Consider the following 20,804-nt stretch of genomic DNA (forward strand, 5'->3'; position numbering starts at 1 on the left):
CTGATGTCGTCTTGGATAGTCAGTTCTCTCAGTCCCCCATGTGAGTACCAGGGAATCGAACTCGGGTCTTCAGTCTTGACAGCACGTGCTTCCACCTGCTGAGCCGTCACGTGACCAGGTCTCCGACAGCTGGGAAAGCAAGTCTGTTCAACAAAAGGGAGAGTGAAAATTTTCCTGGTTACCCCTGGGAAGGGACAGGAGAACCACTAGGAGGCGCCTTAGTCAGGGGCCGCGCCTGACTGCGGCCCTGGCTTTGCAGGATCTTCATCCCCAAGAAGCATCGGGCTCGCTTCGACGAGGTGGTGTCGCAGGGTCTTCTGGGCAAGCTGTGCCGCGCTCGGAGGGCGCAGGGCGCGCAGCGTTTGCGCCGAAGCCGCAGCGAGGAGCGTCCCGAGCGCCTCCTAGTGTCCACGCGCGCCAGTGCCGCCCCGCGCCGTCCTGATGAGCCACCCCCGCGCAAGGCGGCCTCGCTGCTGGGCGGACGCACCGGCCCTGGGGGCCCTCGCAGGTATGTAGGGCGCTGGTAATAATAAAAGACACCTCCGGATCGTGCGCGAGCTTGGGTAGGAGACTTGTGCCGTGGGCATCTGGAAGGACAGGGACGTGAGACATCTGCTCCCTGAGCTCTGGTCTAATGTCCTCAGGGTGAGACGGAGAAGGTCACTCACTTCCAACCCCATCCCATCCTTTCCCCTAGGACTGTTCGAGTATACAAGGGCAACAAGAGTTTCGGCTTCACTCTGCGCGGCCATGGACCGGTCTGGATTGAATCTGTCCTGCCTGGTGAGGGATAGACAGGTTGCCCTGAGTGTCTAAGTTCAGGGATGAAGTGAAAAAACCCGTGGTAGCTCTTTCTCCCTCCCTTCCTCCTGCCCTTCCTCCCTCCCTTTCTCCCTCCCTTCCTCCCTCCCTTCCTCCCTTCCCCCCTCTCTCCATGCTTTCTATGCCTGGTAGACATGAGAACTGGAGTTTGGATCGCCAGAACACATAAAATACTTGGTGGGATGGTAGCTTGCTGGTAATTCCAGCCTTTGAGGGAGGAGATGGAACTCCCAGAGCAAGATGGCTGGCCAGCCAGCCACATGGATGAGCTCCGAGTTTGATTGAGAGCCCTGCCTCAGTGAGCAAGGTGGAAGGTCAGTGGAGGATGGCATCTCAGGCCTCTACATACACACTCACACATCCACACAACACATGAAACATCCACCTACACACATGAAAACCTACGGACACGCATGCATGCCACATGCACATGCATGAAAATGAAAGGGGGAAACCAGCAGGGAGTGGTAAATGCTAGTGCTTGGCTCACCTTCTGTTTTAGGCAGCCCAGCCTCTCCGCCCAGGGCACATCTCTGCTGATGGCTAAAAGAGGTCTCCCCACATGGGTTACCATGAGGAAGACATTCTCTCACCTTCTCAGAGGCTAGCTTTGGTTTAGATAACCCCTTCCACGGGTGCCTGCAGGCCTGCCCCTAGGTGATTCTAGCTTCTGTCCAGCTGGCTGTATTAATCATCATCGTGATTTTGAACAATGCCCATGGGCTTTTGGGTTTAGAGGCCGCTGTCCTTCTGGTTGCCTGGCTCCTAGCCTCAAGCTGCTGAAGGCAGGTGGACGGTGGCCTACTGGGGCACACTCCCTAGAGGAGGTGCTCAGGGTGTGGGTTATGGATTGGTTGGTCGGCATGAAATGCATGCTTATTGGTTGGTCTGGGTGAGATGCATGCTTAGGGTTGTGGATTGGTTGGTCTGCATGTGAAACACATGTTTGCAGGTGAGTCCTTTTCTATCCCTCAGTTGTATCTAAAGCTCATTTCTCTTCTCTTAAACTACACTTATTTATTTTGAGGAGGAGGGATGGGAGCACACATGTGTCACCCGGAGTGTGTGTGTGTGTGTGTGTGTGTGTGTGTGTGTGTGTGTTTGAAGGTCAGAGGACAACTTATAGGAATTAGTTCTCTCTACCACATGGGTCTCAGGGAGCAAACTCAGGTAGTCACATGAACTTTCTGGCTCCCTACACCATCTCGACAGCCCCGAGTCTCTCTTATCACCTGCAAAATTGAAGAATGGTTATTTGGCTCACACAGTGGGGCAGAGAGAGGAGAGTCCCATACAATTCAACTATGAGGTGGTCTGCTGACTATACCTTCTCTCTTCCCCAGGCAGCCCAGCTGAGAATGCGTCCCTCAAGTCAGGTGACCGGATCCTATTCCTCAATGGGCTGGACATGAGGTGAGCCGTCCCTGGGGTGTCTTGTGATCTTGAGGATGAGCCGTCCCCCAAGACTTTTGGTCTCTTGGGACACTAACAGTGGCCCTGATCTCCTGACTTATGTCCTATGGTTTATGTCTCCTGTGCCTATCCATTGTCCCCTGAAGGCTACTTTTTTTTCCTGTCATACTGGGAACTGAACACAAGACCCTTGGTTAGACAAACACTATCTCAGAGCTATATCCTCAGCCCTTTATTTTTAGGTTTTTCTTTTTTAGACAGTGCCTCACTCTGTATCTCAGGATGGCTTGGAACTCACTATGTAGCCTAGACTTGTCTTGAATTCATGAAAATCCACCTGCCTCCAATGAGTGCTGGATTGCAGGTGTGAGCTACCAAGCCAGCCCTGTTTAAGTTCTTTGTTCTGAGACAAGGTCTTGTTTAGTTGTCCAGGCAACTTGGACTTGCTATATAGTTCAGACTGCTTCAAATTATGAAAATTCTTCCAATCCTCTTGCCTCAGCTCCTCAAGTGCTGGGATTTACACCATGCTCACCCAGTACTGAGGATTCCACTTGAATCCATCCTTCCATTTTGGCAGAACCTCTAATCTATCCTTCCAACTGAAAATATTACAGCTAAATGTTGAGAACACAGAATGGAAAAGACCAATTATTTCTTGCTCTGGAGGGGAGTCTTGGAAATAGCTCTGTTGACATGGAAATAGCTCTTTCTATGGCCAGGAATGCCAAGCCCAGGGCATCTGCAGACCAAACTGTAGAATGCCTGGGGCACATACTGCACAAGATGTTAACTTATGTGAAAGTTAGGGCTCTGGCTAGTGAATAGTGGATTTGCTGGGTGACCTCTACATGATGGACAAACATCACTTGTCAGGTCCTCATGGGCCATCTCTTTTGCAGGAACTGCTCCCACGACAAGGTGGTGTCCATGTTGCAAGGCAGTGGCGCAATGCCCACGCTGGTGGTAGAGGAAGGACCGGTCCCTTTTGCTAGCGGTGAGATGATCAAGCCATACATTTCCCAGTACTGTGTTGGTCGCTTTCCAGGAATGCCACCAGGGGGTGCTATAGAGCTCAATTAGCAGCGTTCAGTGCTGTTCAGCGCTCTCTACAAAGGTTGCCTTTCCAATATATTGCACGCCCCAGCTCAGAAGGCTGCTGACCCCAGGTGTCTGGGAAACTGTACCTAACCTGGTGACTCCAGGTCACCCGTACCTCCCCATGCCTGTGGTCTCCCACAGATTCAGATTCTTTGGATTCCCCGACCCGGTCATCGGCTCTCACCTCGCTGCAGTGGGTGGCAGATATCCTGCCTTCCAGTATCCGAGTCCAGGGGAGGACCTTCAGTCAGCAGCTGGACCACCTCCTCACTCCTCCCGAGCGCTATGGAATCTGTCGGGCTCTTGAGAGCTTCTTCCAGCACAGGTGCCCTGGGCATAACAGTAGGGACCTAACCTGTTTGGGCCCCACCCAAGTCCCATCTAAAACTGGCAATCCTGGTCCTCCTGCCTGTGCCCACTCACCCTTCTTGGGTAGAAAAGGCCCTAAAAAGGCAATAGCTATTACCAAGGGAGTTGAGGTGGCCTAGAACAAACCCCACCTTTTACATTTATTCCTTTATTTACTTTTGAGACCTGGTCTTGCTATGTAGCAACTGACTGGGCTGGAATTCACAGAGGTCACCCTGTCTTGGCTTCCTCAGTGCTGAAACTAAAGGTCACTGCCGCTATGCCCAGCTAAATCTGGACTCTGACACCTTGGGCAAATACAGACATTTCTGTGAATTGAGGCAGGCAGAAACAGTTAATGGGGCGCCAATTAAGAAACCTCACCAGTTCACACTTAGCCCCCTGGGGCTCTCTCTCTCTCTCTCTCTCTCTCTCTCTCTCTCTCTCTCTCTCTCTGTGTGTGTGTGTGTGTGTGTGTGTCTCTCTCTCTCTCTTTCTTTCTGTCTCTCTCTCTCTTTCTCTCTCTCTGTTTGTTTGTTTGTTTCTTTCTTTCTTTTTCTTGGTTTTTTGAGACAGGGTTTCTCTGTAGCTTTAGAGCCTGTCCTGGAGCTAGCTCTTGTAGCCCAGGCAGTCCTGGAACTCACAGAGAACCGCCTACCTCTACCTCCCGAGTGCTGGGATTAAAGGCATGCGCCACCACTGCCCGGCAAATTTTCTCTTTTTTTTAAAAAAATAATAGCTACGTCTGTCATGCCTTGTAGCATTCTTTTTTATTTGGTTTAAAGTATATATAATTATAACCTTTAAATAACATATGGTGTGCAATATAATTCACATGCTATATAATTCAGTCATTTATTTGTTTTTATTTTTAAAAATTATGTGTATGGCTATTCTGCCTGCATGTAAGTGCATGGCATGTGTGCAGTGCCCACAAAGGCCAAAAGAGGGTGTCAGATCTCTTGGAACTGGAGTTATAGGTGTTTGTGAGGTGATAGGTAGGTCTCAGGAACTGAACTTGGGTCCTCTACATTAGCATCACAAATGCTTATTTATTTATTTATTTATTTATTTAGGTTTATGGAGACAGGATTTCTATGTGTAGCCCTGCCTGTCTAGCAACTCCCTCTGTAGACCAGGCTGGCCTTGAACTCACAGAGATCTGTCCCCCTCTGCCTCCAGAGTGCTGGAATTCAAGGCGTGCACCACCACTGCCCCATAGCACAAATGATCTTAATCACTGAGCCATCTATCTCTCTGGCCATAGTTCATTCATCAAATTGTACAGTTCAGTGTTTTGGTGGTTTTGGTATCCTTGCAAATATTTGTAACCGTCACCATGGTGAATGTTGGAACCTTATCACATGTAAAAAGAATACCAACAACTTTCCGTGACATGCTCCTTCATCTTCATCCCCCAAACTTTCTTTTGAAAAACACTTATGTATGTATGTATTGATTGATTGATTGATTTGATTGAATATGGGGGTCATGCATGCCACAGTGCCCACAGGAGTCAGTGAGTTTGGCAGCAAACACCTTTACCTGCTGAGCCATCTCCTCACACCACTGGATGTTATTTTTAGCTCCAATTTTGCAAAAGAGAACAAGTTAAGTTGCTTGAGAAAGGTTACTTAGTTGGTAAATGGCAAAGCTGAGATTTGACTGTTACTTTTTTTTTTTGATGGTGGTGCTGGGAAATGAACCCAGAACCTTGAGTATGTTAGGTAAGCACTCTGCCAATGAACTAACATTCCCAACCCAAACTGGGATTTGAATCAGAGCCGACTGTCTCTGGAGACTGCTTTCCTGTCCTCTCTGCTCTGTCCTTCAAGGGTGGGGGTCGAGGTGTGAGCTGAATTCCAGGGTCTGGAACCACCACCTTGTCCCCACCCCCAGTGATGAGCTTCCTGCTTCTGCACCCCTTTCCCCCTGCAGGAACATCGACACCCTCATCGTTGACGTGTACCCTGTTCTAGACACACCTGCTAAGCAGGTCCTCTGGCAGTTCCTCTACCAGCTGCTGACCTACGAGGAGCAGGAGCTATGTCAGGAGAAGATCGCATGTTTCCTGGGCTACACGGCCATGACAGGTAAGCAGTCCCTGGGGATGGCTGCCAGCTGCCCCACCTGCCAGGTGACCCAGAAGACACCTGTTCTCGCCTCCCGGAGGTCTAGCCTTCACATACATATGCCCCCATGCCCGGTGTCTGGCAGATACATACTCAACATTGGAGCTTGGCTGGGAGGATGGTGCTTGCGCAGTTTGTCCTTCATGTGGCAAGCACAGCATAAGTGGAAAGTGTTCATTTCTTCATCCTTTCCTTTGCTTCCTCCTCTTCCTCTCTCCTCTCTCAAGCAGGGTCTCACACAGTCAAGCTGACCTCAAACTCATGTGTAGCCCAGGCAGGCCTTGAACTCCTAATCCTCCCACCTCCATCTCCCATGTGACGGGATTTGGGGCATATGTCACCTCAGCCAGGTTACATCAGTGGGGACGGATCCCAGGGTCTTGCCCATGCTAAGTGAGTGCTCTCCCACTGAACTATAGCCCTGTCTTTGTTGGAGAATCCATGCCAGACATGGTGGCTCAGGCCTGTAATTTCAGCACTTGGGGAGGCTGAGGCAGGAAGATTCTAAGTTTGGAGCCAGCTGAGACTCACAATGTAGCTGTCCTAGTTAGGATTCCTATTGCTGTGAAGAGACACCATAGCAACTCTTATACAGGAAACATTTAATTGGGACTGGCTTACAGTTCAGAGGTTTAGTGCATTATCATTATGGCAGGGAGCATGGCACATAGACAGACGTGGTACTAGAGAGATAACCACAAGTTCTACATCTGGATCTGCAGGCCACAGGAAAAGAGGGTAATACTAGGGCAGGCTTGAGCATTTAAAACCTCAAAGCCCACCCCCAATGACACACTTCCTCAAACAAAACCACACCTACTCCAACAAGGCCACACCTCCTAATAGTGCCACACCCTATGAGCCTATGGGGATCGTTTTTTTTCATTAAAACTACCACAGTAGCCCATAGTGAGACCTTGTCTCAGAATCAAAACAAGAGGCTGGGGATGGCTCAGTAGTAAAAGAATTTATTGAAGCGAGCTGGGCAGTGGCTCAGCGTGTAAGGCGTGCGACATCGGTCAGCGGGAGCGAGGTCCCGAGTTCGAAGCCTGGGTCCGTGGTGTGATTCTGTCACGTTTGCATGTGTCCATGTGCTGTGTGCGAGACTGTTCCCACACCGTCTTGTGAGAAAAAAAAAGTTTAAAAAAAAAAGCCGGGCGGTGGTGGCTCATGCCTTTAATCCCAGCACTCGGGAGGCAGAGGCAGGCGGATCTCTGTGAGTTCGAGACCAGCCTGGTCTACAAGAGCTAGTTCCAGGACAGGCTCTAAAAAAGCTGCAGAGAAACCCTGTCTTGAAAAAACCAAAAAAAAAAAAAGGAATTTATTGAGCAAGTAGGAGGATTAGAGTTCAGATTCCCAGGACCCATATTAATGCCAGGTAGGTGAGGTTGACCACCTGTAATACTAGTACTCGGTAGGTGGGGGATAGGGGACCCCTGAAGCATATTGGCTATCTAGATTAGCAAAATGGATGACGAACTCTGTGTTCAAGAGAGAGGCCCTGCCTCCATATAGAAAGGGGAGTGTGATAGAAGAAGCATGTCTGACTGTCACACGTGCACACATGCGAGTATGCAAACACACATATACACATGTAAACAATTTTGAATTCATGCATCCTGTTCACTGTTTCCAAATCCATCAGTACATGTTACCTGGATTAAGACCCCATGGCCAGATCACCTTGGCTGGTAGACTCCAGGGGATGGGGTGTGGCTCAATGATAAAGCACCTGCCTAGAATCCTCCAGTGAGGGGCTGGGGTGTGGCTCAGTGGTAGAGCCCCTGCCTAGAATCCCCCAGTGAGGGGCTGGGGTATGGCTCAGAGGTAGAGCTCTTGCCGAGCATGCACAAGGTATTGGGTTTCATCTTCAGTACGACCTAAGGAAAACTGTAGTGTTATGCTGGGACAAAGCAGGAAGGCCCCAGGGTCCAGAGGTCGCATATAGTGGTGGTCACTTCTTCCCTCACCTCCCTTGCTGTGGAGGACAAGGACAAGGCCACATGTCAAACCTTGCCTATCCCACCACAGAACCTGAATCCTCACTAGACCTGGAGCCAGAGTCCACACCAGAGCCCACGCCGGAGCCACAGCCAAGGAGTTCCCAGAGAGCCTCTTCCATGTGCCGTCGCAGCCTGCGCTCCCAGGGCCTGGAGGCCAGCCTCAGCTGTGGTGAGGCCCCACCCCATGGAGAAAATCGGGGCAGCTTTCCTCTCCTGTACATCGGAGTCAGCAGAAGGATGAGTGTATTAGTCAGAGTTCTCTAGAGGGACAGAACCCATACAACGAACGTAGATCACAAAGAGGCTGTATTAGATTGGCTTCCATGGTAACAGCTGAGTGGCCCAGCAATGGCTGTCTGCATGCCAGAGAGGCTGGGCATCCATTAGCTGCTCAGTCCGTGAGCTGGAGGCATCAGTAGTTCTAGGTCCCAGTTTAGTGCCTGAAGGCCCACAGGATTCCACAGAGCTACTGCTCCAGCTACACTGGGAACCTGAAGAATGTGGCTTCTGATAGCAATAGTGGCAGCGGCAGAGTGGATAAACTCGCCAGCAAGGAGGGAAGGAAGGCAGGGAAACCCTCCCATCAGATCTCTTTCTATCTGTGCTGCTGCAGGAAGGTCCTGCCCACTCCAGGGGAGTGTTCCTTTCTCAGGCAACCCTTCCAGACAATTACCTTCAGACCCGCCCAAAGGGGACTCAGCTGATTCCAGTTCCAACTGAGCTGACAACCAGGGTTAACCATCAGGATGAGGAGTTGGGAACCTGGGGAATAACGAGGCTGAGTGCTGACTGTGCAGGTCTGGACTGAGCTGCAGAGCTCAGGAAGGATAATGAAGTCTCCACGGCCCCTTCCTGTCAGGTCCTGGTGATTGCCCTGAGATGCCTCTACCTCTGATCCCAGGCGAGCGTCAGGCTGGTGACGGCACATCCCTTCCAGAGACCCCCAACCCAAAAATGGTGAGGCCTTTCTGTAATCGATGATCATGGGCCCCGGTGTCCAGCGTGTGGGGAACCCTGACCAAAGTTTCCCAGCAGCAAGGACAAACTGTCCATGCATGGTCCCGTTGATCAGACCCGTCTCCCTTGCCCACTAGATGTCGGCCGTCTACGCGGAGCTTGAGTCGCGACTGAACAGCAGCTTCAAAGGGAAGATAGGAACCGTGTCCAAATCCCGGGCGTCTCCGCCAGTCCCCAGCCTGGTAGGCACAACAGGTATGGTCCTGAGGAGGCCCTGGCTTCTATCCTTCTAGGTGACTGTCCATATGTCATCCCTGCTCCCAGGCACACCCCCTAGAGGCTGTGCAGCTGGGTCCTAGGGAAACCCAGAGACCTCTGTGCATGTGTGAACGGTCATCAAGGTGGGCTTGTCCCAGTCCCTCATTTGTCCTTTGTGGTCTTCACCCTGGCTGGTAACCCGGAACAGCAGAGTGTTCCCCCAAGCGAGTCCTCAAGTTAGTGTGTGGCTCTCGAACACGCTGTAAACTGCATGTCTTGCTGCATGAATGTCACAGCTGGGAAGACAGTTTCTCTGCAGTCTAAGCAAGACCAGCTGTGCCTATAACACAGTCGTCTTAGCTACTCAGGACCTGGGGCATGAGGCTCATAGTTCAAAGCCTGTCTGGGCTCCAGAATGAGTGCAGGGCTAGCCTGGACAACTTAACAAGTGCAGGGCTAGCCTGGACAACTTATCAAGACCCCGTCTCAAAATGTTAAAAAAAAAGTGAGGTCCGGGGTTGTTGGCAGAGTGTTTGCTTGGCATGCATGAGGTCCTGGGTCCATTCCCAGCACCACACAAGAGTGGGTGTGGGGGAGTACACCTGTGATGGAGACCCCAAGAAATGGAGACAAGAGATATCTTCAACCTACGTAGGGGGTTCCAGGCCAGCCTGACCTATGCGAGACTCTGTTTTTATTAAAAAAGAATATATATATTCTAAAAATAAAAAGAATATATATATTATATATATATAAAACAAAACTATACATATATATGATATACATATGATATATATGTATAGTTTTGGTTTTGGAGACAGTGTTTCTCTGTGTAACAGCCCTGGTTGTCCTGGAATTTGCTTTGTAGACCAGGCTGGCCTCGAATTCACAAAGATCTGCCTGCCTCTGACTCCTGAGTGCTGGGCTTACAAGTGTGCACCACTATTGCCGGGCCAAAAGAATAAATTTTTTAAGTGGGGATAAAGGGGTCTGGAGCTATAACTAATTAACTGACAAGAGTACTTGCCTTGGTCTCCACTACTGAGAAAATGGCGGTGGGGTGGGAGGGCTGATCCTCCCACTCCCTAAGATCCTCCTGTGTGTCTGAGGCTTGCTGGGCAGGGGTGGTACCTCAAGACCCTTGCCTGAGACCTATGAGAAGATCCCTGGGTCTTGGTGAGACCTTCAGAGAGGGGTATGTTCCCTTGTGAGCTGGGGTATGGCATGAACTGAAGCCAAGCGATACTCTCTGCTTAGCCTCCTGTGGTCTTTGGTTACTCTCAGGGAAGAGCCTGGGAGGCAATAGCCCAGAGACAGAAAGCATGACAGATAGATGGCTGACCACTCCTTTACCCCATGCTGGGTACTGGCTGATAAACTTCCTCTTCTTCCACCACCAATCAAGGACCCAGGACCCTGTCTGGAGTTTCATGGCCCAGCGAACGGCTCCTGCCATCCCCCTGCTATGATCCTCTGTGCTCTGGGGGCCTGGCCTCCCCCAGCAGCTCAGAGTCCCACCCCTACGCCAGCTTGGACAGCAGCAGGGCGCCCTCCCCACAGCCAGGCCTTGGATCCATCCACCCCGACAGCCCGCCGAGTCCAGACCCCATCCGACCACCTAGTCGCAGGAAGCTCTTTGCCTTCTCGCGCCCCGTGCGGAGCCGAGACACAGATCGCTTCCTGGATGTTCTGAGCGAGCAGCTGGGTCCCCGGGTGACCATTGTGGATGACTTCCTGACACCTGAGAACGATTATGAGGAGGTGGGCGTGCAAGTGGGCGTGGAGAGTTGAGGGGTGGAGGTCTATAGCAGGTACAGTGTCCCCCAGAGTCTCCAGGAGGCCTGTGTCACTGCAGACTACCTCAGACTGCTTCGCCCCTGCTTCAGTCTGCGCTGGAATCTGTCTGCTACCCCATTCCACGTCTGGAGCCACCCCAAGTTATCCCCTGTTCAGTACTTTTCCCACCATTGCCTGAGGCTATCATATATTTGTTGTCTCAGGTTACCCCATTCCTCGACCTAGGATATCCAGCTCACAGCCTCAGGCCAAACCCACCAATCGCTTCTGTACCTTTCCCTGGGCTATTTCATCTTTTCCCTAAGGCTACCTCCATATATTTACTGTGCCTCAGGCTAGCCCATTCTCAAGCTATCCCACGCACAACTTCAGCCTAAGGCAGCGGACTGCCTATCCTGGTCCCTAGTTTCGCTTGCTCTCCACCCACTTGCGGTTTTACCCGCAAAGTGTGTCAGTCTGCAGGGCTCCAGCCTGACCTCCTGCTCTCCCCTGACAGATGAGCTTCCACGATGACCAGGGCAGCTTTGTGACCAATGAGAGAAGCAGCGCTAGCGACTGTGTCAGCAGCAGCGAGGAAGGCAGCTCTCTGACCTACTCCTCCATCTCTGACCACATCCCCCCGCCCCCACTCAGCCCACCACCGCCACCGCCCCTGCCTTTCCATGACCCTAAACCTAGCTCCCGCTCCTCCGATGGTCCCCGAGGTCCTCCTCAGTCGTTGACCAAACCCCTCACCCAGCTCAGCCACCCAGTCCCACCCCCACCTCCACCACCCCTGCCCCCACCCGTGCCCTGCGCACCGCCCATGCTATCCCGGGGCGTGGGCCACCGCCGAAGCGAGACCAGCCACATGAGCGTCAAGCGCTTGCGCTGGGAACAGGTGGAGAACTCGGAAGGCACTATCTGGGGTCAGGTAGGTGACCTGGGACTAGTGGCTCTCTCAACTGGGTGAGTGGTCTGGATAGTAACATTGACAGTAAGATCCATCTTCTAGCCCTCTGCCTCCTCCTCCTTCTTCCACTCCTCCTCTTTAGTTTCTTTAAAATTACATTTGTTAAATTATATTGTGTGGGGAGGGGCATGGATGTGGAGGTCAAAGGGCAACATCCTAGAGTTTTAACCCAGGTCATCAAACTTGTGAAAGCATCTGAGCCATCTCACCAGTTCCTGGCCTCTTCTAACATCAACTAGAATGTTCCTTGATCCTTCTCATCCTGCGCAGAGAAGTGACAGCTTTCCCAAAGATAAATGTGTCCCCAAGCCAAAAGCACAATGGAGAGTTCTGGAAATACTACCCTACCCTCCTGCAAAACCCATCACTCCTAAGGCTGAACTAGTTCTCTTAGTTTCTAGTTTTTCACTCATGGCAATCCTTCTGACTCAACACCACCAAAGTGCTGGGATTAGAGGAATGAACCACTGCAGCCAGCTCCACTGCTCCTTCAAATATGGCCACGGAAAGCTGGTGACAGTGGCTCATGCCTGTAATCCCAACACTTGGGGGGAGGGGTGGAGGCAGGAGGGTCTTTATAGTCAGTTTGGTTGTGGTTGTGGGAAGGGAAGTTTCTCGTCTTGGGTTCCTGGAGACCACATACCTATAAGCCTGAGATGTGTCCACAAACATGCTCCCCAATGTCATCCCCCAGTCACCAAGACTGAACACACCTGGCCACAGGCACTGCCGGGTGTTCTTACCCAGCAGCCTCTTTCTGAAACTATGTATCTACTTGTCTCTCTTCCTTTAGGATCTTTCCCGCAGCAACCACCCTCATCCTCAGCCCCTGTCCAAGCCCCTTATGGCCTTTGCAGGTGGTCATCTTCTACATGAACTGTCTCAGTCCTTTGGTTCAGCTTTCAGCCGCTGGCCTGTCCCAGCTTCAGTGGCCCTAGCACTAACTAGTGCATCCTGCCTAAGGCAGCCCTGGGATAAACACATTCCCTGCCAACCCTCAGACGAACCCATTCCCAGCCAACCCTCAGGCAGGTGTGATGGCACTTACCGGTCATCCCAACACTCAGCAGGCTGAGGAAGGACGGTTATGAGTTCAAGACCTCTCTGGGCTACATAGCAAGTCTTTATCTCAAAAAGAGGGTAGGAGAGTGCTGGGAGGTGGCTCAGTGGGTAGTGCCACGCAAGCATAAGGACCTGAGTTCAGACCCCAGTACCCCTGTGAAAATCCAGACATGGTGGTGTATGTCTGTATCTCCAGGGCTGAGGAGAGTGGAGATGGATAGATCCCTAGGACTCATTGGCCAACTAATTTAGCCAATCAGTAGCGCTCTAGATTTAGTGATAAGATGATCTCAAAAATGGGGTAGATGGAGCTAAAGATATACTTTAGTAGGTAAGGGCACTTACTACTCAAGCTTGAGGACCTGAGTTCAAATCCCCAGTACTCATTTTTTGTGTTTTTTTTTTGTTTTTGTTTTTGTTTTTAAAAAAAGGTGAGTTGGGTGGTGGTGGTGCATGCCTTTAATCCCAGCATTTGGGAGGTAGACGGAGGTAGACGCAGTCAGATCTCTCTGAGTTCAAGGCTGCCCTGGTCTACAGAGTGAGTTCCAAAACAGCCAGAATTACACAGATAAACCCTGTCTCAATAAACAAAACAGATCAAAACAAAAAAAAAAGTGGCTGGGAAGTGGTGGTGTACGCCTTTACTCCCAGCACTCTTAAGGCAGATGCAGGCATATTTCTGTGAATTCTAGGTCAGCCTGGTCTACAAAGCAAGCTCCAGGATAGCCAGAGTCACAAAGAGAAAACCCTGTCTCAAAAAACCAAAAAGAAAAAAAAAAAACGGTGGATTAGGATAAAGACACCCGAAGCCTGCCAGTGGCCTCCACATACATGCATACACATGGGCAAGTATGTACACATAGACCAGACACATGCAAAAGGAGCCTTTGAAACAGGACAAACTCCTCAGGTCTCTCCTGAGCCCTCTTGGTTGTCACCAGCCTCGTCTCTCCTGTCCCAGCCCCATCCTCATGGATAGAGTACCAAGAATGGCTGCCTTATTGACCAGAAGGGCAACCGGTTTATAATTTGGATTATGTAGTATTTCTTTCTTTAAAAAAAATTATGTATGTGTGCAGATATGTGCACATGAGTGCAGGTGCCGTTGGAGGCCAGAAGAGGGCATCAGGTACCCTGGCACTGGAGTGACCAGTAGTTATGAGCTGCCTGATATGGATGTTCAGAACCATACTCGGGTCCTCTGCAAGAGCAGCCAGTACTCTTAGCTGCTGTGCCATCTCTCCAGGCCCTGCTTATAGCATCTCTTTTGTTCTTTTTGGGGAGGGGGCATTCAAGACAGGATCCCTCCATGTAGCCCTGACTGTCCTAAAGCTCACTTTGTAGACCAGGCTGTCCTCAAATTCACAGAGATCCGCCTGCCTCTGCCTCCCTAGTGCTGGGATTAAGGGCATGCACCACTGCCACCCAGCTAATTTCTTTCCCTCCCTCCCTCCTTCCCTCCCTCCCTCCCTCCCTCCCTCCCTTCCTTCCTTCCTTCCTTTCCTTTTGAAACAAGGTGTCATTGTGTAGACCAGGCTGGCCTGAAACTCACAGAGACCTCTACCTCCTGAATACTGGGATTAAAGGCATGCACCACCATGCCCAGCTTCTGATCAGTACTTCTTGCAGCCTCCTCTCGCTCCTGCATTCCTCTTGGATCTCCTGGGTCTTGGAGGTCTTGGAACCATCTATGACTCTTTGGCAGACCCCAGGATGGACTTCAGAGGTCAAAGGCAGGCTAGCTGCCTGGGCTCTTCCTGCTTTGACCTTTCCATGATCCCTTGCAGCTCGGGGCGGACTCTGACTATGATAAGCTGAGTGACATGGTGAAATACCTGGACCTGGAACTCCACTTCGGCACCCAGAAACCTTCGAGTGAGTGGCCTGATGGCCTTGGGTCACGTTAACAGTCACACTGCCTGCTGCATTCTGGGCATTCTCTAACTCCCAGTCCCCAGAGCATGCACTTATTGCTATTGGGTCTTCCAATCTTCAGGCCCTTCTGCATGCTTGAATCCCTCGACAGTGCTACAAGCTAGATCCTGCAGCCACCTTCAGTTCTTAATGAAGAAGCCCAGAGAGGCTAGGTAGTTTGCAGAAAGTCAAAGAACCAGGATAGCGTGAGCAGAAGGCATCTATGAATGTCCTTCTCAGTCTCCCCACCCCCCTAGTCCTTTCTGGGTATCTCCTTGTAGTGGTTGAAATGTTACTCTAAGTATCGTCAGCCAGTTCTTGATCACGACATAAGCTCAGAAAGTGGTTGATTTTCATTGTTGGGGTCAGACAAGCCACGTGCTGAATGACCTTAGGCTGAAACGCTGAGGAATGAGGGGAGTTTGGATGCCTGGCGCTGATGTAGTTATGGTGATACATGCCAGAAAAAGGGTCCTTGGCCACTTGCTGTGGCCACATCTCTCCCTTGGTCCTGCCACATCAGCCCTAGCCTAGACTCCCACTCCCCATTAAACTATCCAGTTTCCCTTCCAGAGCCAGTACCCGGCCCCGAACCCTTCAGGAAGAAAGAAGTGGTGGAGATCTTGTCGCACAAGAAGGCCTACAACACCTGTGAGAAGCCTAAGGGGCCCATCCTCCGGGTCACAGAAGCTGAGACCCGCAAAGGGGTGGGGTGACCGAAATTCCGATGTGGGAGTTGGGACCTGTCACCCTGCTAAATAATCGGCCTCTCAGGGTAGCAGGATCCTCTACCTGGGACTCAGGTGCACACCTAGAAACCCTCTATTGATCACGTTCACCACAATGGATTCCTTCGTTCTGTCCCGGTCTCCAATCACATTATCTACTTAGTCCTTCCCTAGTTCCCCGCCCCGTCCGCAGATCCCGCCCATCTTCCTGGTATATGTCTTTGGGAATCCGCCCCTTAGCAGTCTATAAGACCCCTAGCTTCTGGGTAGGTCCATGCCACGCCCTTCTCCACTAGGCATCTCTCCCAGGCCCCTCCTCCCGTATCCCTTTAAGTTTCTCCCAGTAGTCACGCCCAATCATCAAGCCCCCACATTCCCTGAGGCCCCACCCCTGCTCTGAGCTCCACCCTCTCCCTGGGCCCCGCCCCGGCTCACCCTAATGCCCTGCCCTCAGCCATCCTCCTAGCGCACCTGAAGCTGACCCCTGGCGAGCTGAGGCAGGTGCTCATGAGCATGGAGCCCAGGCGCCTGGAACCTGCGCATCTGGCGCAGTTGCTGCTCTTCGCTCCCGACGCCGACGAGGAGCAGCGCTACCAGGCTTTCCGCGAGGCTCCAGGCCGCCTCAGTGAGCCGGACCAGTTCGTCCTGCAGGTGCTAATATCGTCCCCTGATCGTCGTCGCCCCCCTGCCCGCCCCCAACTTGACTAAGGGCGCCTTCACCTGGGCTCCTTCCGCAGTCGGGAGCTGGCTTCTGTCCAGGTCCCTTGAAGATTGTCCCTGGCCTCTGCGTCCCAATTTAACTCCTTTGATGACCCGTTCCCACTCGCGGTCAAGGCAGATAGGAAAGAACATCCCCTAGGGGTCGTGATAATTTTTCCCAAGGAGTACCCAGTTCAGTAGTCAGAGGACTCCCTCCCCAGGCTGGACAGTAGGTACTCCTGGCTGCAGATGGATGAATCGCGGCTCCTGACTTTCCTGTAGATGCTGTCGGTTCCCGAATACAAGACCCGCCTGCGCAGCCTACACTTCCAGGCCACCTTACAGGAGAAGACAGAGGAGATCCGAGGCAGCCTCGAGTGCCTGCGACAAGCATCCCTGGAGCTCAAAAACAGCCGGAAACTCGCCAAGATCCTGGAGGTCGGGTTCCTTCCCATCCCTGCTTGTTTAATCTGATCTTCTGTCTCCTGGGGCTCCCAGCCTGGAAACCAAAAACTACACTCACCCTCACTCTTCTTCTCACAGTTTGTGTTGGCCATGGGTAACTATCTCAACGATGGACAGCCCAAGACCAACAAGACCACCGGCTTCAAGATCAACTTCCTGACAGAGGTGAGGGCCAGCAGGCAGTCCCTTACTCCAGCTGCCAGACTTGGAGGTCAAACCTATGTCAAGTTGTGGCAGTAGAGCCAAGTGTGGTGGCCTACACCTGTAATCCTAGCGTTTAGAAGGTTGAGACTCAAGGATCAGGAGTTGGAGTCTAGCCTAGGCTAAAATAAGAGCCTGGTTCATACAACAACAACAACAAAAATGTTCTACGGGGGAGAAGAAAACGTTATGCCCACAAATTCTTCCCCTGGCTGGCAGATGTGACTCAAGCAAAGGGCAGGAACATGGAATGGGGCTTCTCTGGTTCAGATCCAGGACCTAGACTTGGGAGGGGAGTTGGAAAGGGTATTAAAGACCAAGGAGTCTAGGAACGCAGAAAAGCCTGGTGTCATGTGACCAGAAGTCGGGTGGGTGGGACTTTGAGGAGCATCTGTTGCGGGCTTCCCTTACAGCTAAACTCCACCAAGACAGTGGATGGGAAGTCTACCTTTCTGCATATCCTTGCCAAATCGCTAAGCCAGCACTTTCCTGAACTCCTGGGCTTTGCCCAGGACCTGCCCACTGTGCCTCTGGCTGCCAAAGGTAGGTTGAGTTCATGGGTGAGGGAGACAGATGCATGCTTCCCTGAGCTGGGGATGCAGCCCCAGTAAGACTTGGTTTCTTTCCTGACACGCAGTGAACCAACGAGCCCTGACTGGTGACCTGGCTGATCTCCATGGCACTGTCAGTGAGATTCAGGTAGCCTGCCAGAGCATGTCCCCCTCCAGTGAGGACAGGTTTGCTGTCGTCATGACTGTATCCTCTAACCAGCCTGCTCCAGCACCAGACTGGACTCTGGGATGGACTCTGGGATGGTCGGGTAAAGCTGACCGTGGCTCTAGGGGTCAGTGAAGACCCTTGCAGGAATTCCAGGCAGAAGCTGCATGTGCCCAGGGATTCTGGGAGGGGTTCCATCCTGGATTATGTAGAGTCACGTGCTTATGCCAAAACTGGGTAACTGAAGATGGCATTCTTTTTTTTTTTTTATTTATTATGTATACAATATTCTGACTGCATGTGTGCCTGAAGGCCAGAAGAGGGCACTAGACCTCATTACAGATGGTTGTGAGCCACCATGTGGTTGCTGGGAACTGAACTCAGGACCTTTGGAAGAGCGGGCAATGCTCTTAACCACTGAGCCATCTCTCCAGCCCCCTGAAGATGGCATTCTTCTGTGTATTTATGATACTGGGGATCGAACCCAGGGCCTCAGGTGTACAGGCATATGTTCTACTGCTGAGCCAGGCTGGCAACCATCACTGGAGGATTCCCAACAGGTATGCTACTGCCAAGCCCTGCCCTCAGCCCCTCACTGGGGGATTCTAGGCAGGGGCTCTACCACTGAGCCACACCCCAGCACCTCACTGGGGGATTCTAGGGAGGGGCTCTACCACTGAGCCACACCCCAGCACCTCACTGGGGGATTCGAGGCAGAGGCTCTACCACTGAGCCACACCCCAGCCCCTCACTGGGGGATTCTAGGCAGGGGCTCTACCACTGAGCCACACCCCAGCCCCTCACTGGGGGATTCTAGGGAGGGGCTCTACCACTGAGCCACACCCCAGCCCCTCACTGGGGGATTCTAGGCAGAGGCTCTACCACTGATCCACACCCCAGCCCCTCACTGGGGGATTCTAGGCAGGGGCTCTACCACTGAGCTACATCTACACCACTATTTTTTTCTATTTATCTGCTTTTCTTTCTTTTTTTTTTTCCATGCTGGAAATTGAACTCAGGACAATGGACACAAGGAGGCACTGAGCTATAATACCCAGTTCACTCCCCATCACCCTTTTGAAGCTGAGTCTCTCTGAGTTGTCCAGGCTGGCCTCAGACTCACACTATAGCCCAGGCATTCCTTGAACTTACAATTCCCTGGCCTCGTCCTCCCAAGGATCTAGGGTGACAGGTCTCTATCACCAGGCACACTCATAGTTCCCCAAGTCATTGATATGTTGACAACTATCTGTCCTCAAGAATGGTGGGGCCCGGATTTAAATCACAAGAGACCAGGAGAAGCTTGGCCAGTTAGGCACTGTAGGCCAAAAGCAAGATGAGAGAGGCATTGTGGGGACTGAATCCAGAGCATTCAATAATTATTCTCCCAGTGGACTGTGCACTTTGAATTAGGGCCACTAAATCTTACAGTGCACCAGATACTATCTTAAATCCTGGAGGTCCATAGAGGGAACAAGCTGCCCTTGGAGGACAGAAACAATGAGCTTTTGAACTGTTTTAAATACTAACAAAAGCTATAGAAAAAAAGGAGGTATTTTAAAAAGAATGAAAACAAAGAGGAAGGAAGAAAAAGGGGGGAAGAAAAAGAGAAAAGGCCTGCTGTGGTATGACACACGTGTACTCAGAGGTGGAGGCAGGGGGATCAGGAAGTCAAAGTTATCCTCAGCCAGCCTGGATTACAAGAGATCCTGTCTCAAACCCATAAACCGAGTATCAGGTAGACAGGATCAGCCCAAGGGAGTGGTCTGAGAAGTGGGCAGTGAGCTCAACACACTGAAATCCCAGCACTCAGGATGCTGAGGTAGAAGGAGCTGACGTTTAGCCAGGAGGTGGTGGCACACGCCTTTAATCGTAGCACCAGGTGGATCTCTGTGAGTTCGAGACCAGCCTAGTCTACAAGAGCTAGTTCCAGGACAGACTCCAAAGCTACAGAGAAACCCTGTCTAGGAAGAAAAAAAAAGGAGGAGGAGGAGAAGGAAGAGCCAGAGTTCAAGGCCAGCCTGGGCCACGTGAGGAGATCCTGTCTAAAAACAAAGCAAATTAATAATAACAAAAAACGAACAAGAGTCAAGAAGCTACAGAGCAGACGGCTCCAAGACGATGGCGCCCCTTTGTGGAGAGAGAGGGATGTTCTCTGCCGCAGGAAGGAAGATTCTATCAGAGCAGAGAGGGAGCAGAGCAGCCGGGGCTGTCTGGGGTCACATTCCAGCCGAGGAGGGTAAGCACCCAGCAGCTGTTTCCTTAACCAAGGCCCCCATAGTCCTTTCTGGAAACGGCACAACCAGCTCTGCGGGCTCTGGACGGGCTGCAACGGGAGGCCATGGAAGAGCTAGGGAAGGCACTGGCCTTCTTTGGAGAGGACTCCAAGGCCACTACCTCAGAGGCCTTCTTTGGCATCTTTTCAGAATTCATGAGCAAATTTGAGGTGAGTCAGGGTGGAGGCTGGAGGGGCCCCTGAAGGGAGGTGGGGCTAAGAGAGCATCCTCCCCAAGTTCCCCTGGGAAAGGGTGTCCGTAAATGGCATATACCCCGTCTCCGGTGTGGTGGGGCAACAGCCACAGCCTCAGCACCAGCCACCTGGGGGCCAGGAAGAGGCAGGAAGGGTGTTATTGATGCTGGGACCACTGACCACTCCCTCGCATCTCCAGAGAGCACTCAGCGACCTGCAGGCAGGGGATGGCCCACGCAGCTCCGGGATGGTTTCACCCCTGGCCTGGTGACATCTGCCACCAAGCATCTTCTGCAGTCTGAGCACGGAGACCGAAGGTGGAGGCTGCGACCCCCCGAGAGACGTCACAGGGTCCAGGGTACTTGAGCATGCAGCTTGTCTGAAGGAAGGGCTTGGGTGCGGTGGGGGCCGCAGCCCCATATCTCCGGCTACCTCAGCTGCTAAGCTCCGCCTGGTCCTCTTCTACCCATCCTCCTTGGTCTCCCAGACAGCCTGCCTGGCTTCCCGTCACCACACCCTGCCTCGTGCCCACAACGTTGAATAAAATGCTGCTTTGTGTCAGGGGCTGTCCCCTCTGAGGGCGGATTGCAAAGCGGCCGCTGGCCTGGAACCGTTGCCCGTGCCTTGGAGGGAACACACCGCTAGGGATGTACAGAGTTACTCTCTGAGTCTGCTGGAGGGGGCTCCGGACCAGAGACGGACACTCCAGGATGAACCCACTAAGCCAGCACCAGAAAGAAAGCCTACAAGATCACTGCCTCCACG

General features: G+C 52.1%; 1 protein-coding gene across 1 annotated transcript; it reads left to right on the forward strand.

Annotated features, from left to right (window-relative positions):
• Positions 1 to 263: 263 nt before the first annotated feature.
• LOC119824373 (Grid2 interacting protein) lies at positions 264 to 20,600 on the forward strand (the record flags this gene model as incomplete). Its single annotated transcript, XM_038344493.2, has 20 exons — positions 264 to 508; positions 698 to 783; positions 2,166 to 2,235; positions 3,138 to 3,232; positions 3,478 to 3,661; positions 5,623 to 5,777; positions 7,848 to 7,988; positions 8,679 to 8,776; positions 8,914 to 9,031; positions 10,440 to 10,795; positions 11,328 to 11,744; positions 14,633 to 14,720; positions 15,333 to 15,410; positions 15,942 to 16,138; positions 16,469 to 16,624; positions 16,730 to 16,816; positions 17,266 to 17,395; positions 17,490 to 17,608; positions 19,851 to 20,015; positions 20,239 to 20,600. Coding segments are annotated over 20 exons (3,057 nt in total), but the record flags the coding sequence as incomplete, so codon positions are not given.
• Positions 20,601 to 20,804: the final 204 nt, after the last annotated feature.

This window comes from Arvicola amphibius, chromosome 10, assembly GCF_903992535.2.
Source record: "Arvicola amphibius chromosome 10, mArvAmp1.2, whole genome shotgun sequence".
NCBI classification, from domain to species: Eukaryota; Metazoa; Chordata; class Mammalia; order Rodentia; family Cricetidae; genus Arvicola; species Arvicola amphibius.